The sequence below is a fragment of the Zootoca vivipara genome, chromosome 13, assembly GCF_963506605.1.
Source record: "Zootoca vivipara chromosome 13, rZooViv1.1, whole genome shotgun sequence".
NCBI lineage: Eukaryota > Metazoa > Chordata > Lepidosauria > Squamata > Lacertidae > Zootoca > Zootoca vivipara.
The window spans coordinates 41,692,772-41,711,888 of NC_083288.1; the positions used below are offsets into that span (position 1 = coordinate 41,692,772).

The 19,117-nt window shown below is 42.3% G+C and overlaps 1 protein-coding gene across 1 annotated transcript; it reads right to left on the reverse strand.

Annotated features, from left to right (window-relative positions):
* Positions 1-9,358: 9,358 nt before the first annotated feature.
* On the reverse strand, positions 9,359-10,489 carry LOC132593141 (vomeronasal type-2 receptor 26-like). The gene is made up of 2 exons (XM_060282238.1): positions 10,381-10,489; positions 9,359-10,257 (listed from the first exon to the last, which is right to left on the reverse strand). The coding sequence occupies exon 2, from the start codon at positions 10,253-10,255 to the stop codon at positions 9,359-9,361; it is 897 nt and encodes a 298-aa protein (XP_060138221.1). The 5' UTR covers positions 10,256-10,257; positions 10,381-10,489.
* Positions 10,490-19,117: the final 8,628 nt, after the last annotated feature.

Consider the following 19,117-nt stretch of genomic DNA (forward strand, 5'->3'; position numbering starts at 1 on the left):
GACCGAAAGAGGCTGAGTCTAATCCATAAATGAAAGAAGAGAAGGTTCATCAAGAGTCTAATGAGTTTGGAATCTTTTATGTTCTCAGGCCTATCTCTGTTACTAATGTGACACAGCACTCCAGTAATATGTAATGGCTATATAGAGAGCAATTGCTTCTTTTTGTATTAGCAGCATAGCTGCCAAGTCTCCCATTGAAAAATCTGGGATTAGCAACATCCGGTGCTGCCGTTGCCCGATTTCTGGTGCCCAGACATGGGCAGAGCGGCACCCGAAATCGGTTCTGTGCATGTCCAGAAATGTGCAGAAGGAGCCAACCTGGCAGGTAGGAAATCGGGGGATTTATGGGTTTTTTTCCTATTGGGGATTACGGTGGGGGGTTTCCCGCGAAAAATGGGAGACTTGGCAGCTATGATTTGTAGTAGTAATATTTGAAGTTATGTGATATTCCCTTGATATTGCTCTGGGATGTGCAGTGCCCCATCTGTTCTGCAAAGATTGCTCTGTCCATTAAGGTACACTTTGAAGTTACTCTAGTTTCCCTGTTAATTTTGTTATAATTGATACTTTTGAGTATGTTGTCCACTAGGTAGACAGCTCTAGAACTGATTTTGGTGCCAGTGGCTACACCTTTTCTTGGACCCATCAGATGCTGCCTGGGGAAAAGTTCCGAATAAGACATCCAGAGTGGCTGGGGAAACCTACCCAGATTGGGGTGTGTTGTTGTTGTTGTTTGAGGAATGCAATCTTTGTGATTTCTAATACAAAAATATTCTGGACAAATTTGTGAATTGGAGTGAAGCTATCCAAGACCTATGACACTCCTTGGAATGCTGCAAAACAATTCTCACCATGTTAAGAACAAAATATACCTCTGAAAACATATTTTGAGATCACTCTTTTTAAAAGTTTGATGCATCCATTCCTAATGCTCTGTCTCTTGCTCTTCACACCTGTCTTCGTCTGTCCCTCCTTCACTCTCTCAGTCTTCACCACTTCTCTTGTTTCCATCTCTTCCACTGGCAGCCTTAGAAGATAAGTGGTCTCCTGCATCTGCTGCTGTCCTCGATTTCTTCCTCTGGTATTATAATTTCCCCACCTTTCTAGCAAGAAATACAAAACTCTGGGGCTATTCAATTCATACATCATCTTTCACTATGTCAGAAATCAGTATTTAATAAGTGTAAAGAAATCCCAATTGCTTCTGTTTATATTACAATAGTTTTCTTTTTTAGGATTAGGATTCTGGTTGAAGCCTTCCAGCGGAAAATAATAATGCATTTAATTAGTCCAACTCATCACTTGTCTGCAGTGTTAGATGTAAGGTTGTTTCAAGGTCACAATGATTGTGAAGAAATCCACTTTGTTGCTTCATGGTCTCTAAGCATGTCTACCCTCTTGTGCTGGGGAAATGTAACCAGAAGCTCTATTTGACTGAAAGAAGACCTGTCCTTCTGTCTCCAGGCCTTCCCATAGAAAAACTGATTCTTTTTTACCTGGACCTAATATCAACAACCTCAGATATGCAGATGACACAACCTTGATGTCAGAAAGTGAGGAGGAATTAAGGAACCTTTTAATGAGGGTGAAAGAGGAAAGCGCAAAATATGGCCTGAAGTTCAACATCCAAAAAACCAAGATCATGGCCATGTTTCCATCACCTCCAGGCAAATAGAAGGGGAAGAAATGGAGGCAGTGAGAAATTTTACTTTCTTGGGCTCCATGATCACTGCAGATCGTGTGACAGCCATCACAAAATTAAAAGATGCCTGCTTCTTGGGAGAAAAGTGATGACAAACCTAGACAGCATCTTAAAAAGCAGAGACATCACCTTGACGACAAAGGTCCATATAGTTAAAGCTATGGCTTTCCGAGAAGTGATGTATGGAAGTGAGAGCTGGACCATAAAGAAGGCTGACCGCCAAAAAATGATGCTTTTGAATTATGGTGCGGGAGGAGACTCTCGAGAGTCCCATGGACTGCAAGAAGATCAAACCTACCCATTCTTAAGGAAATCAGACTTGAGTGCTCACTGCAGGGACAGATCCTGAAGCTGAGGCTCCAGTACTTTGGCCACTTCATGAGAAGAGAAGACTCCATGGAAAAGACCCTGATGTTGGGAAAGATGGAGGGCACAAGGAGAAGGGGATGACAGAGGACGAGATGGTTCGACAGTGTTCTCGAAGCTATGAACATGAGTTTGACCAAACTGCGGGAGGCTGTTGAAGACAGGAGTGCCAGGCGTGCTATGCTCCTTGGGGTCATGAAGAGTCGGACATGACTAAATGACTAAACAACAACAACAATGACCCACATTCAGATGAAGGATTCTGTGGTGCAAAAACCACATTTGCATGGATGCAGCTTGTAGTGTGGTCTGTGAATGGTTGGGATTAGGCTGAGACAACCTAGCTGTTGTTATTTTTGTCTGAATTAGGATCCCCCTAAGGCATATTTACATTGTATTCTTCTTTTTTGTAACCTCCTTAATAAAATATTTGCCTTTAATCCAAGTGTGGCTTCTAGCAGTAAGCTTTTGGTTCATAATCTAGTATCTAGATGCTTTGGTCATACACCACTCATCAATTTACGACTCAAAAGACAGTGAGCAGACCTGCAGGTGAATAATGATTGCTTATTCAATATGAATCTCTTTGGAATTAGCAAACAATTCAACCCTACCTGGTTAAACCAACTGTGCCATGTGATGGCATCTTCCTCAAGGATGAATGATTGGTCTGCAGGAGCTTGTGGATCTATCCAGCCAGCTCTCACTCTGTGCAAACTTTGGTTGGCGAATATGATCCAATTGACAATGTCCAAACTAGATTCTGCCTCCCCATTCTGGTTGATGAAGACCACATCTCCTGCCGTATTGTTAAATGAGATATTTCTCAGAAAGTGATGGAGCTAGAATGAAAACAGAAAAGGCAGAGATTTGGGAAAAACTGCAGTCTAATGCAGGGTGGAGCATCCCCCCCCCCCGTGGGCAGAACCTACAGCAAGTGGGGGGGGGATGATTCAGTCAACTGTCAGTGGATTCAAGTCCAAGCATGGAAAGAGCCTATCAGTTTTCTTTCACACACATGCCTCTCTCTCAGTCTTTCTTAGAACCCTTCTTTTAGCCCATAAATATGTTTATGTAGTGAGGTCTCATTCTCTCTCTCTCTCTCTTCCCACCCCACTGAATATCTCAGAAGACAGGGCACTGGTGTGTGACCATCTCCTCTAAGGAAGGATTTGTTTAATATGGGATAGAGGGAATGCTGAACATCTCTCTAAACCAGGGGTCAGCAAACTTTTTCAGCAGGGGGCCGGTCCACTGTCCCTCACACCTTGTGGGGGGCCGGACTATAATTTTTTTTTTGGGGGGGTGAACAAATTCCTATGCCCCACAAATAACCCAGAGATGCATTTTAAATAAAAGCACTCATTCTACACATGTAAAAACACCAGACAGGCCCCACAAATAACCCAGAGATGCATTTTAAATAAAAGGACACATTCTACTCATGTAAAAACATGCTGAGGGCCCCCGGGCCTTAGTTTGGAGACCCCTGCTCTAAACCATTCCACTGCTTCCTATCTGAGAATGCAGTGGCATCTCAGTGGGTTGCAAAGCTTCCCTCATAAAAATGTTTTCTCCTCAAATACAGGGCAATGGCTGCTCAGAGAAGGACACAGCCATCATTTCCCTTTCCTATAGGGTCTCCTGCAGCACAATATGTGGGGAATCATCTAGGATTTCATCATATCCATGCCACCTGCTATTCTGCCTGCAAAGTTATGAATTCAGTTCTGGGTTCTTCTTCCTCATACACTAGTGCAAATGTTTGAACTCTGAGAAGAACGAGAAAGCTAATAGGATTTTTGGGAACCCAAAAAGTGTCAGGAAGGAACAGGGCTTTCACAGTTGAGGATGTTCAGCCTTTACCTGCCAAAACTGTTGATCCAGATTCTTCCCTCTCCCTCCATACACCATTCCTCTGTGCCTGAGTCTGGATGTGGACATGGCATGTAAAGCATGGGCCACTGCGTAGACAGCACTGTGGATGCTGTAACTGTGGCCTGTCATGCTCATTTCAAAAAGTGATCCAGGAAGGTTCTCCAGGTTCTCTTCTCCTGTGCAAATATTCCCCACTACCTTGTCTGAAGTGATATCTGGGAATTCACATTCAAAGGCCTGTTGCCAGAAGTCCCTGATAAAACCATCCCCTTCAGTGCTGGAAGGGTTTCTGTGCAGAACATACTGATGAAATCCTGGTGGGTTTCTAAAATGAATTTCAAATGCTATAGCTCCATTGAATATTCCCGAATCCCAGTTCCTTTGAAAGACAAATGAAGCAAACTCAACTTGGGCTATTGTTATCCATATTTTACTTTTTACATTATTTCTTATGTCATCATATTCTGATAGGTTAGGAAGCCATCTAAAAGTTGCCATGGAATAAGATTCTCCACAGGCAACCACTACGTTAGCGTTGCTGATAAACATTTTCTGGCTTATTGTTGCACCCTGTTGTATCATTCCAGTAATTTCAGAAATAAAACTAAAATTGGGGATTCTTTTTATGAATGCAAAGCAGACACCACTCTTGGTAAACATTGGGAAAATGGTTTGCACAAATCTTTCTCCATTGTCATTGTCCGTTGCAATGACTCCAATCCACGTCCACCTGAAATGCAGAAGCAAAGAGAGAATTCCCTTATACTGAAGGGCTTCTGGGGCTGCCATCTGGTAGAAGGGAAGTCCTGGGGTTTTGTTATTCATCACTGGAGCAGAGCCGTAAATGAGCTAAAAAGTAAATGGAGGAAGAGAAGAGGCAAAGTAATATTTGCAGAGTTTTTTCAAAGTATTCATATACATCATGTGATGAATCCTGTTAGTCAAATATTCCCTTAGCCACCCACCAGAGGTTGCATTGCCTCTCTCATTTATACAAAAGATACACATGCAAATGGCCTGAAAATTGGGGTCATCTCCCATTCCTGCTTGTTAAATATTTGTTCTGTTGACGGGTTGGGGGGGGGCATTGTTCCTATTTTTAAAAACATACCGAACCAAAAACCTATGCATACTTGCAGGGTCTTGTATGATGGATAAAACTGTTTGGAAGGACACACTATGCCCTAAATAGAGGATTGTCTACCCCTACATGAGACAATATTTACGGTAGCCGTGTCAGAATTGCAACATGGGTCAGATATACATTTCTTCTCTGAAGTTTCTTTTGTCTTCATGGTGCATATACCCCAACTGCCACAACTTCCATTTCTGCCTCTTTCCCCTCCAATGCTTCTCAGACTTCACTGATGAACATTTATTTCACATTGGTACCAGATGCACAGTACTACAGTGGAACCTCGGTATATGAACACCTCGGTTTATGAATTTTCGGTTTAGAATGCCACGGACCCATCTGGAACGGATTAATTCACTTTTCATTACTTTCAATGGCAAAGTTCGCTTCAGTTTATGAACGCTTCAGTGTATGAACAGACTTCCAGAACCAATTACACCCATGCTTCGGGTTAAGTACGCTTCAGGTTGAGTACTCTGCGGACCTGTCTGGAACGGATTAATCCACTTTCCATTACTTTCAATGGGAAATTTCGCTTCAGTTTATGAACGCCTGCAGCATTGGACAGTATCTGCAATTTCTCATACCTCCAGAGTGTGTTTAATTTGAAAGTCCTTTCCCCCTAAACATTCAGTGGCCTTTGGGATATCAGTGTCCTTGAGGTGTGTGTGACATATTTTCTTCAAGTATTGCAGTCTTTCTTTTCCTTTGTTCAGGTTATTTTATTTTTATTCTGTACTTTTTTTTTTACAAGGAACTGGTTCTGCTCCCAATTTCATCCTCACCCAGAACTGGTGCTGTGAATTCAGCCTCTTTCTCAATGCAAGCTAATAGAGGTATTGTACATAGGTGTCTTACCTGTGGAATCTTATAGATATCCAAAACAGTTGCCAAATAAAAGGAGATTTCAGAATCAAGTCCACCAATGATCCCAGCCAGATGATTTTCAACATCACATATATAGTTTGGGACAAATTTCTTTGCCATGGATAAAAGCAGCAGTGTGGCAAGATATGTGCTCCTTGCATTGATATAGCTGTCATATAAGTGAAAGCCCAAGGTGATATTGGGTAAGATGTGAGGGTCTTTGTTGATCTCATTTACTGCAAATGCCAAGGCAATGATATGCTGGTAAAGCTTAGGCAGCACCCTAGAATGAGAGTTGCAAACAGTATCAGAAGGAACTGATATATCATTTTACATATCAACACAGTGGAGTTAACTACCTCTCGATTCCATTGCTGAATAGTTATTATAATCAGCAAGTTCTTCCAGATGTTTAGAAAACAAGCTTGCTCCATTTTCCTGGTGACAGCCCTTGAGAAACTTGAGAATAGCAATCCTACTTCACCTCAGCCTTATATTTTCATAGCTAAAAATACCCACCCACTCCCAACTTTTCCTCACAAGGTTTGGTTTCCAGACACTTGATCATATGTGTCACCTTCCTCAGCACTTGTTGAAGGTTGTCAATATCTTTCTTAAATAGTGCTGAACACCACTGAGCACAAGGCACCAGGTGTGGACTGAGCATGGCAGAATAGCACTGCTCCATTAATTCTTTTGATTGGGGCACTATACTTCTGTTGATGCAGACTCCTTCATCCTTTTCACATGTGCTACTGGCATGCCAGATTTTCCCTATCTTAGATTTGTGCAGCTGATATTTCCAGCCTAAGTGCAGAACCTGCCATTTTTCCCAGCTGAAATTCATTTTGTTAGTTTTGCCCCAGATCTCCCATCTGTAAAGGCCAATGGTATCTAGACCAGGGGTTGTGTTGCTATTGTGTTGCTCATAGGAACATTGGAACCCATGAGGTCTTTCCCTGAAACATCTAGGCCTTTCCCTGACATTTACATTGCTTCTCAGCTCTCTCCTCTAATGACACCTTCCTTATTCATGAGGCAGTGATAGTGGTTGTAATTCACAGATTTCTATACTTCATAATGTATACTGTACCATCATTTTGAAACAAACCTTAGATTAAGATCAGAAAATGACATTATAGGGCACTTTGGTTCAGAACAGGGTTTTATTTTTTTTAATTGATTCTCACTTACACTCCTGTTCAGATAACGTGTATCAAAAACGGCTGTTCAAAAGGGCTATCTCAGACATACAAATATATATACATTTATATTCATTTCTCTTTCGAGAAATTAGAGCTTCTACAATATTCTCTTGATTCACAAGAGATTCCAATGGATTTTTACATCAGCAAATATCCCGCTTTTCCCTAGGTAAATGGGCATACGTTTGCAGCCTTTGTCATTATTCTGAGGCTGCAACTCTAGGTTTGATCATTCCTCTGGAGTAATAAATGAGTGACTTAGTTCTTACACAAGCTCTTCAGGCAGTGCTGGTGGAGGTTCCTCAGTGAATGTTGCTGGAGAGGAGATGAAGCCACCATGGGAAACAATGCCACCAATGAGAAACTCTCCTGGCTGATGATACATGTGAAGTGGACGGTGTGGACCATGGAGCCTGAGTTTCTCTATGTGAGCCTGACATACTTTGTAAGAGAAAAGTTCCAGCAGCAAGACCACTAATACCACCATTCTCAATACAAAGGCCACTATTTGTTCTATGCAGAAACCATAGAACTCTCTTCTCCAAGATAAAAATTGTCTTGTTTAAATGGTAGTTTATTTCCCCAAGATGCCGCAATCTTGGATTATCCAAAACCACCGTAAGTCCACAGGTTTTTTTTTGAGAAGAAACAGCTCAAATTATAGCCCAGTTAATCATCAAGCAGGAATATAGTTTTTCATCCAGCGGTAAGGATGCCCTCTGGAATTGCTGAAGAAAATATGTTTGTCACATATTTTCAGAACTGTTATTTTTATTACCCTTTCATAAGATAATAAGGGACAAGTGGTGTATTGTTGAAGTTGGAAGTTAGAAGCTCATTATAGAAGACCTTGTCACCAATTGGGTTTCCAAAATACGTAGTCAGCATCTGGGAATTAGGGTCCCTTCCAGGGACATGAGCCACTGCTTCCCTTAATCAGGGGAAAGTGAAGGTTGAACAGTTACATGGGCTGCTCTCTTGGGTTTGGGAAACTGTTTTGTTGGGTTGAGGCAAAATGAATACAGGGAGATTTAGTTCAGTTACATCTCATATTCAGTTTTTGCAGACATGTTTGTTGTTGTTGTTTAGTCCTGTCCGACTCTTCGTGACCCCATGGACCATAGCACACCAGGCACTCCATTCTTCTACTGCCTCCTGCAGTTTGGTCAAACTCATGTTCGTAGCTTCGAGAACACTGTCCAACCATCTCATCCTCTGTCGTCCCCTTCTCCTTGTGCCCTCCATCTTTCCCAACATCAGGGTCTTTTCCAGGGTCTTTTCCAATATGTTTTTTCAGACATATTGCTTCTAAAAGGGGAGATCCTCCTTATTAAAATAGTGAGATCAAAGGGCTTTTAAGGAGAGAGACACAAGTGTTCAAGGCAGAGACTGTTAGGGTGGCAAAAATATTTTTGAATACCCCATTGAGTGTTAGTATCAAGCAGCAATTCTTGGTTGAGCAACTGAAAGAGTTCAGTGCTGAGATGCATAAAATGTAAATAAAAATGGATTACTCCCCCATCTCCACCTGATCATTTTCACAGAGTTATCTCTTACAAAATTGAACACATTTATTTTCCATGGAGGAAATAAGAAGTAGTAAAGTTACTTTCAATTTCTTGGCAACACTTTCATTGACAAAAAAAGGAAGAAAATAAAATTTCCTAGCACACAGATTTCCTTTGTTTAAAACTTTCTTGGTTCAAACAATTAGAGCATATATTTTGTTCTGCCTTCAGCCCGTTAATGACCGACTTTCCTTCTCTTCTTCCTAATGCTAGAAAGCAGCTAACTCTCAGAATGTAGATTTCCACCAGCAAACATAGAAATCTTTTTCAGTTGTAAATTATAGCCACCTATAATTATGAAAGGGAGGCTTTTGCAGAACCCATGCCCAACAGGGCTCTTATGTCTTTTTGGGGAAAGAGGATGATTCCTCCATTCATAAGTCACTTAACTTGGACAGGATTCCTGGGAGTTGACAGCTTCTTGGTCTTCAAACACAGAAAATGTTTATTTTACAGAGCATCAGATGTTAATCCCCTGTTTTCTCCGGAGTGAGTCCAATACTCAATATTTATGACTGACTATCATCAATCACTATGTCTACATAAGGCAGCTGCTGAAAACCTCTTTGCAAATATTCTACTGTACACACAAAGAAAAGCACAAAATACAGTAAAGGGCAGGTTTATTATTTCTTTATTATTTCTTCCTTATTAGCTGTTCCCTGTTGTTCAGCTCAGGCCTCAGAAGGATTATATAACATTTTGGGAAGAAGATGCAAACCAGCAGCCCACCACCGGAGGCTAAGATGGAGAAGATCTCCACAGCTACCATATATTTTCCCTTGGTGCTCAGGTAGGAAGGAATAAAGGACAGCCAAACACTGCAGAAGACCAACATGCTGAAAGTGATGAACTTGGCTTCGTTGAAACTGTCTGGTAACTTCCTAGCAAGGAAAGCCACAGCAAAACTTACAGTTGCCAGGAAGCTCATGTAGATGAGGACACAGTAAAACATGGCCACAGACCCCTCATTACATTGTAGTATGATTTCTTCTGTCACTGAGTGCATGTCCACATCAGGGTATGGGGGAGAGGTTGCCAACCACACAATACATATCCCTGCTTGGACTATGGAGCAGGAAAGGAGAATGGAGTGGCCTAGTCCTTTCCCCACCCATTTCCTCATCCTGGACTCTGGTTTTGTAGCCATGAAGGCCAAAACCACAGTTAAAGTTTTTGCCAGGACACAAGAAACAGCGGTTGAGAAGATGATGCCAAAAGCTGTTTGTCGGAGGAGGCAGGTCACTTTCTCTGGTCGGCCAATGAAGAGCAATGCACACAGGAAGCAGAGCAGGAGAGAGATGAGGAGAGCGTAGGTGAGGTTCCGGTTGTTTGCAATGACAATGGGTGTGTCGTGGTGTTTTATAAATGTACCAAGTACCAGAGCTGTGATCAAGGAAAGGGAAAGAGAGAAGCAGGCTAAACTGATGCCCAAAGGTTCTTCATAAGACAAGAAGCTGATATCCTTGGGTAGACATGCATCCCGGTTCTTGCTTGAATAGTCTTTGTCTGGGCATTTATTACAGTCATTCATATCTGGGGAAAATAATAATAAGGAAATGACCTTTAGCTCAATCATGTCAGCTTACTGAAATGTTTAATGTTCTATTTAATCTAAGTCCTATGTCTGGATCTATTTAATCTATTTATTTCTCCTACCATCCTGGTTTGCAATCTTCCCCTCTGCACATGGGATGCAATCGTAGCAGCAAGGCGGCTGTCCCTCCTTCACTTTCTTGCTGGATCCTGGAAGACAACTCTCAGTACAGACCGAAAGAGGCTGAGTCTTATCCATAAATGGAAGAAGAGAAGGTTCATCAAGAGTCTAATGAGTATGGAATCCTTTCTATTTTCGGGCCTTTCTCTGTTACTAATCTGACACAGCACTCCAGTAATATGTAATGGCTATACAGAGAGCAATTGCTTCTCTTTGTATTGCATGACGAAGCTCCCAGAAATCCCCCCTAAATAACTCACAACTCACACGATATTTTAGGTTTGGATTTTTGGCATTATTTTGGCCACTGCTTTATTTATAATACAATTTAATTCTGAGTGTTGGCTTAGGTTTTGGTTAATCCATCTGTCCACTCTAAGGGACAGGACCATTTCCATCTGACCATGTTGGGTCAGGACCATTCCATCTGCCCGGGTTGGGCAGGACCATTTCCATCTGACCTCCTTTTGGGTCAGGACCAGCTCCGACTTACCTATGCGTAGGTAAGTCAAGTAAACACCCCAAGGGAGTGGAGGTACTGTTCACAGACACTCTCCTCTCGACCCAGGAATGTTCCCCAAGGCTCAGCTCTGTAATGGCTGCACCATCCTTGCCTATGGCAGGATGAATGGACTAGATTCCCTGAGCCCCAGGATTCCTTTAACGGAATACTTCTATGAGGAGCAAGATAGGGGGGTAGGCAATTTAATGCCATGCCCCCTCCTATAACCAATTTATTAACCAAAACCTAACAAGTTGTGACAATTTGCTAAGCAGTAGGCAAAAGCAAAATTGCAACAGCCAATCAGCCAAGTGGCAAAATTCCTACTGGGCCCCTGAATACAGGTGGCCCCTGAAAAGGCAAAGCAATGTCAGCTAAAGCCTATAGAAACGGCGGCGGACGGGTGGGAGATTCGAAGTCTTGCCGAGAGTGAGTTGAAAACGAAAGTAATTTGGGCTTAAGTAGGGGTCAGCCTGTCAATCAAAATGCTGTTACATGCCCTCATGACTCAGCCTATACTTCAGCCCACTCCCTCCCGGATTTCTTTAAGCTCTTCCGCAACCCCCATTACCCTCTATGGAGCGTAATGGGCTTTAGTAGCATAGCTGCCAAGTCTCCCGTTGAAAAATCTGGATGAGCACCTGCGAAAAATGGGAGACTTGGCAGCTATGATTAGTAGCAGTAATATTTGAAGTTATGTGATATTCCCTTGATATTGCTCTGGGATGTGCAGTGCCCCATCTGTTCTGCAAAGATTGCTCTGTCCATTTAGGTACACTTTGAAGTTACTCTAGTTTCCCTGTTAATTTTGTTATAATTGATACTTTTGAGTATGTTGTCCACTAGGTAGACAGCTCTAGAACTGATTTTGGTGCCAGTGGCTACACCTATTCTTGGACCCATCAGATGCTGCCTGGGGAAAAGTTCCGAATAAGACATCCAGAGTGGCTGGGAAAACCTACCCAGATTGGGGTGTGTTGTTGTTGTTGTTGTTGTTGTTGTTGTTGTTTGAGGAATGCAATCTTTGTGATTTGTAATACAAAAATATTCTGGACAAATACGTGAATTGGAGTGAAGCTATCCAAGACCTATGACACTCCTTGGAATGCTGCAAAACAATTCTCAGCATGTTAAGAACAAAATATACCTCTGAAAACATATTATCAGATCACTCCTTTAAAGTTTGATGCATCCATTCCTAATGCTCTGTCTCTTGCTCTTCACACCTTTCTTCTTCTGCCCCCCCTTCACTCTCTCAATCTTCACCACTTCTCCTGTTTCCATCTCTTCCACTGGCACCCTTAGAAGATATGTGGTCTCCTGCATCTGCTGCTGTCCTCGATTTCTTCCCCTGGTATTATAATTTCTTCCTCTTGTATTATAATTCCCCACCTTTCTAGCAAGAAATACAAAACTCTGAGGCTATTCAATTCAAACATCATCTTTCACTATGTCAGGAATCAGTATTTAATAAGTCTAAAGAAATCCATGGACAAAGACAACAGGCATATAAAATTTATGACGCTGGAAGATGAGCCCCTCAGTTCGGAAGGCGGCCAAAATGCTACTGAGGAAGAGCGGAGGACAAGTACAAGTAGATTCAGAGCTGATGAAGCGGCTGGGCCAAAGCCGAAAGGTCGCTCAGTTGCAGATATGCCTGGAAGCAAAAGGAAAGTCTGATGTTGTAAAGAAAAATATTGCATAGGAACCTGGAATGTAAGAACCATGGATGAAGGTAAGCTGTTTCTTGTCAAAAATGAGATGACAAGAATAAATATCGACTTCTTGCGCATCAGTGAACTAAAATGGAAGGGAATGGGCAAATTCAGTTCGGGTGACTATCATATCTACTACTGTGGGCAAGAATCCCGTAGAAGAAATGGAGTGGCCCTCATAGTCAACAAAAGAGTGGCGAAAGCTGTAATGGGATGCAATCTCAAAAATGACAGAATGATCTCGATACGAATCCAAGGCAGACCTTTTAACATCACAGTAATCCAAGTTTATGCACCAACTACCGGTGCTGAAGAAACTGAAATTGACCAATTCTATGAAGACTTACAACACCTTCTAGAAATGACACCAAAGAAGGATGTTCTTCTCATTACAGGGGATTGGAATGCTAAAGTAGGGAATCAAGAGATAAAAGGAACAACTGGCAAGTTTGGCCTTGGAGTTCAAAATGAAGCAGGGCAAAGGCTAATAGAGTTCTGTCAAGAGAACAAGCTGGTCATCACAAACACTCTTTTCCAACAACACAAGAGACGACTCTACACATGGATATCACCAAATGGGCAGCATCGAAATCAGATTGAGTATATTCTCTGCAGCCAAAGATGGAGACGCTCTATACAGTCAGCAAAAACAAGACCTGGAGCTGAATGTAACTCAGATCATCAGCTTCTTATAGCAAAATTCCAGCTTAAACTGAAGAAAGTAGGAAAAACCACTGGGCCAGTAAGATACAATCTGAATCAAATCCCTTATGAATGCACAGTGGAAGTAAGGAACAGGTTTAAGGATTTAGACTTGGTGGACAGAGTGCCTGAAGAACTATGGATGGAGGCCTGTAACATTATACAGGAGGCAGCTACGAAAACCATCCCAAGGAAAAGGAAATGCAAGAAAGCAAAATGGCTGTCCAACGAGGCCTTACAAATAGCGGGGGAGAGGAGGCAAGCAAAATGCAAGGGAGATGGGGAAAGATACAGGAAACTGAATGCAGATTTCCAAAAAATAGCAAGGAGAGACAAGAGGGCCTTCTTAAATGAGCAATGCAAAGAAATAGAGGAAAACAATAGAATGGGGGAAAACGGAGATCTGTTCAAGAAAATTGGAGATATGAAAGGAACATTTCATACAAAGATTACCATAATAAAGGACAAAAGTGGTAAGGACCTAACCATAGCTGCCAAGTTATCCCTTTTTTACAGGGATTTTCCCTTATGCTGAATAGGCTTCCTCGCGAGAAAAGGGAAAACTTGGCAGCTATCGACCTAACAGAAGCAGAAGACATCAAGAAGAGGTGGCAATAATACACAGAGGAATTATACCAGAAAGATATGGAGGTCTCATACACCCCAGGTAGTGTGGTTGCTGACCTTGAGCCAGACATCTTGGAGAGTGAAGTCAAATGGGCCTTAGAAAGCACTGCTAATAACAAGGCCAGTGGAAGTGATGATATTCCAGCTGAACCCAATATGCCAGCAAGTTTAGAAAACTCAGCAATGGCTAGAGGATTGGAGAAGATCAGTCTACATCCCAATTCCAAAGAAGGGCAGTGCCAAAGAATGTTCCAACTACCGCACAATTGCGCTCATTTCACATGCTAGCAAGGTTATGCTTAAAATTCTACAAGGCAAGCTTAGGCAGTATGTGGACCAAGAACTCCCAGAAGTGCAAGCTGGATTTCGAAGGGGCAGAGGAACCAGAGACCAAATAGCAAACATGCACTGGATTATGGAGAAAGCTAGAGAGTTCCAGAAAAACGTCTACTTCTGCTTCATTGAATATGCAAAAGCCTTTGACTGTGTTGACCACAGCAAACTATGGCAAGTTCTTAAAGAAATGGGAGTGCCTGATCACCTCATCTGTCTCCTGAGAAATCTCTATGTGGGACAAGAAGCTACAGTTAGAACTGGATATGGAACAACTGATTGGTTCAAAATTGGGAAAGGACAAGGTTGTACATTGTCTCCCTGCTTATTTAACTTATATGCAGAATTCATCATGCGAAAGGCTGGAGTAGATGAATCCCAAGGCGGAATTAAGATTGCCAGAAGAAATATCAACAACCTCAGATATGCAGATGACACAACCTTGATGGCAGAAAGTGAATGGGAATTAAAGAACCTTTTAATGAGGGTGAAAGAGGAGAGCGCAAAATATGGTCTGAAGCTCAACATCAAAAAAACCAAGATCATGGCCACTGGTCCCATCACCTCCTGGCAAATAGACAGGGAAGAAATGGAAGCAGTGAGATATTTTACTTTCTTGGGCTCCATGATCACTGCAGATGGTGACAGTAGTCACGAAATTAAAAGATGCCTGCTTCTTGGGAGAAAAGTGATGACAGACCTAGACAGCATCTTAAAAAGCAGAGACATCACCTTGCCGACAAAGGTCCGTATAGTTAAAGCTATGGTTTCCCCAGTAGAGATGTATGGAAGTGAGAGCTGGACCATAAAGAAGGCTGATGGCTGAAGAATTTATGCTTTTGAATTATGGTGCTGGAGGAGACTCTTGAGAGTCCCATGGACTGCTAGAAGATCAAACCTATCCATTCTTAAGGAAATCAGACCTGAGTGCTCACTGCAGGGACAGATCCTGAAGCTGAGGCTCCAGGACTTTGGCCACTTCATGAGAAGAGAAGACTCCCTGGAAACGACCCTGATGTTGGGAAAGATGGAGGGCATAAGGAGAAGGGGACGACAGAGGACGAGATCAAGCTGTGAGAGGCAGTGGAAGACAGGAGTGCCAAGCGTGCTATGCTCCATGGTGTCACGAGGAGTCGGACACGACTAAATGACTAAACAACAACAACAATGACCCACATTCAGATGAAGGATTCTGTGGTGCAATAACCACATTTGTATGAATTCAGCTTGTAGTGTGGTCTGTGAATGGTTGGGATTAGGCTGAGACAACCTAGCTGTTGTTATTTTTGTCTGAATTAGGATCCCCCTAAGGCATATTTACATTGTATTCTTCTGTTTTGTAACCTCTTTAATAAAATATTTGCCTTCAATCCAAGTGTGGCTTCTAGCAGTAAGATTTTGGTTCATAATCTAGTATCTGGATGCTTTGGTCATACACCACTCATCAATTTACGGCTCAAAAGACAGTGAGTAGACCTGCAGGTGGATAATGATTGCTTATTCAATACTGAATCTCTTTGGAATTAGCAAACAATTCAACCCTACCTGGTTAAACCAACTGTGCCATGTGATGGCATCTTCCTCAAGGATGAATGCTTGGTCTGCAGGAGCTTGTGGATCTATCCAGCCAGCTCTCACTCTGTGCAAACTTTGGTTGGCGAATATGATCCAATTGACAATGTCCAAACTAGATTCTGCCTCCCCATTCTGGTTGATGAAGACCACATCTCCTGCCGTATTGTTAAATGAGATATTTCTCAGAAAGTGATGGAGCTAGAATGAAAACAGAAAAGGCAGGGATTTGGAAAAGACTGCAGTCTAATGCAGGGTGGAGCATTTCCCCCTGTGGGCAGAACCTACAGCAAGTGGTGGAGGATGATTCAGTCAACTGTCACTGGATTCAGGTCCAAGAATGGAGAGAGCCAATAAGTTTTCTTTCACACACATGCCTCTCTCACAGCCTTTCTAGAACCCTTCATTTAGCCCATAAATATGTATATGTATTGAGGTCTCTCTCCTTCTCTCTCTCTCTCTCTCTCTCTCTCTTCCCACCCTCCTGAATATCTCAGAAGACACGGCAGTGGTGTGTGACCAACTGCTCTAAGGAAGGATTTGGTTAATATGGGATAGAGGGAATGCCGAACATCTCTCTCAACCATTCCACTGCTTCCTATCTGAGAATGCAGTGGCATCTCAGAGGGCTGCAAAGCTTCCCTCATAAAAATGTTTTCTCCTCAAATACAGGGCAATGGCTGCTCAGAGAAGGACTCAGCCATCATTCCCCTTTCCTATAGGGTCTCCTGCAGCACAATATGTGGGGAATCATCTAGGATCTCATCATATCCATGCCACCTGCTATTCTGCCTGCAAAGTTATGAATTCAGTTCTGGGCTCTTCTTCCTCATACACTAATGCAAATGTTTGAACTCTGAGAAGAAAGAGCAAGCTGAAAGCATTTTGGGAACCCATACAGTGTCAGAAAGTAACAGGGCTTTGTCAGTTGAGGATGTTCAGTCTTTACCTGCCAAAACTGTTGATTTGGATTCTTCCCTCTCCCTCCATATGCAATTTCTCTGTGTCTGAGTCTGGATGTGGACATGGCATGTAAAGCATGGGCCACGGCATAGACAGCACTGTGGATGCTGTAACTGTGGCCTGTCATGCTCATTTCAAAAAGTGATCCAGGAAGGTTCTCCAGCTTCTCTTCTCCGGTGCAAATATTCCCCTCTCCATTGTTTGCAGTGCTATCAGGGAGTACACATCCAAAGGCTTGTTGCCAGAAGTCCCTGATAAAACTGTCCCTATCTGTGGTGGCAGGGTTTCTGTGCACAACATACTGATGAAATCCTGGTGGGTTTCTGAAGTGAATTTCAAAGGATATAGAACCACTGAATATTCCTGAATCCCAATTCCTTTGAAAGACAAATGAGGCGAACTCAACCTGGGCTGTTATTATCCATACTTTACTTTTTGCATTATTTATCATGTCATCATATTCTGATAGGTAAGGAAGCCATCTAAAAGTTCCCATGGAATAGGATTCTCCAGAGGCAACCACTACATTAGCTTTGCTAATAAACATTTTCTGGCTTATTGTTGCACCCTGTCGTATCATTCCAGTAATTTCAGAAATAAAACTAAAATCGGGGATTCTTTCTATGAATGCAAAGCAGACACCACTCTTGGTAAACATTGGGAAAATGGTTTGCACAAATCTTTCTCCATTTTCATTGTCTGTTGCAATGACTCCAATCCACGTCCACCTGAAATGCAGAAGCAAAGAGAGAATTCCCTTATACTGAAGGGCTTCTGGGGCTGCCATCTGATAGAAGGGAAGCCCTGGGGTTTTGTTATTCATCACTGGAGCAGAGCCATAAATGAGCTAAAGCAGGAATGGAGAAAGAGAAGAGACCAAGTAATATTTGCAGAGTTTTTTCAAACTATTCATATACATCATGTGATGAATCCTGTTCGTCAGATATGCCCTTTGCCACTCACCAGGGGTTGCAGGCCCTCTCTCATTTATAGTAAAGACACACATGCAGATGGGCTGAAAATTGGGGTCATCTCCCATTTCTGCTTGTGAAATATTTGTTCTGTTGATGGGGGTGAGGGTGGGGTGGCATTGTTCCTATTTTTTAAAACAAACCAAACCAAAAACCTATGCACAGTTGCAGTGTCTTGTATGATGGATAAAACTGATTGGCGGGACACACCATGCCCTAAATAGAGGATTGTCTACCCCTACATGAGACAATATTTACTGTAGCCCTGTCAAAATTGCAACATGGGTCTCATATACATTTCTTCTGTGAAGCTTCTTTTGTCTTCACGATGCACATACCCCAACTGCCACAACTTCCATTTCTGCCTCTCCCCCCCCCCCAATGCTTCTCAGACTTCACTTATGAACATTTATTTCACATTCAAACCAGCTGTACAGTACTATTACTGTTCTCCTGCAGAATTGGACAGTATCTGCATTTTCTCATACCTCCAGAGTGTGTTTAATTTGAAAGTCCTTTCCCCCTAAACATTCAGTGGCCTTTGGGATATCAGTGTCCTTGAGGTGTGTGTGACATATTTTCTTCAAGTATTGCAGTCTTTCTTTTCCTTTGTTCAGGTTATTTTATTTTTATTCTTTTTTTTTTTTTACAAGGACCTGATTCTGCTCCCAATTTCATCCGCACCCTGAACTGGTGCTTTGAATTCAGCCTCTTTCTCAATGCAAGCTAATAGAGGTATTGTACATAGGTGTCCTACCTGCGGAATCTTATAGATATCCAAAACAGTAGCCACATAAAAGGAGATTTCAGAATCCAGTCCCCCAATGACCCCAGCCAGATCATTTTCAACATCACATATATAATTAGGTACAAATTTCTTCACCATGGATAAAAGCATCAGTGTGGCAAGATATGTACTCCTTGCATTCATATAGCTGTCATATAAGTGAAAGCCCAAGGTGATATTGGGTAAGATGTGAGGGTCTTTGTTGATCTCCTTCACTGCAAATGCCAAGGCCATGATATGCTGGTAAAGCTTTGGCACCACCCTAGAATGAGAGTTGCAAACAGTATCAGAAGGAACTGATATATCCTTTTACATATCAACACAGTGGAGTTAACTACCTCTCGATTCCGTTGCTGAACAGTTATTATAATCAGCAAGTTCTTCCAGATGTTTAGAAAACAAGCTTGCTCCATTTTCCTGGTGACAGCCCTTGAGATACTTGAGAATAGCAATCCGACTTCCCCTCAGCCTTCTATTTTCATAGCTAAAAATATCCACCCACTCCCA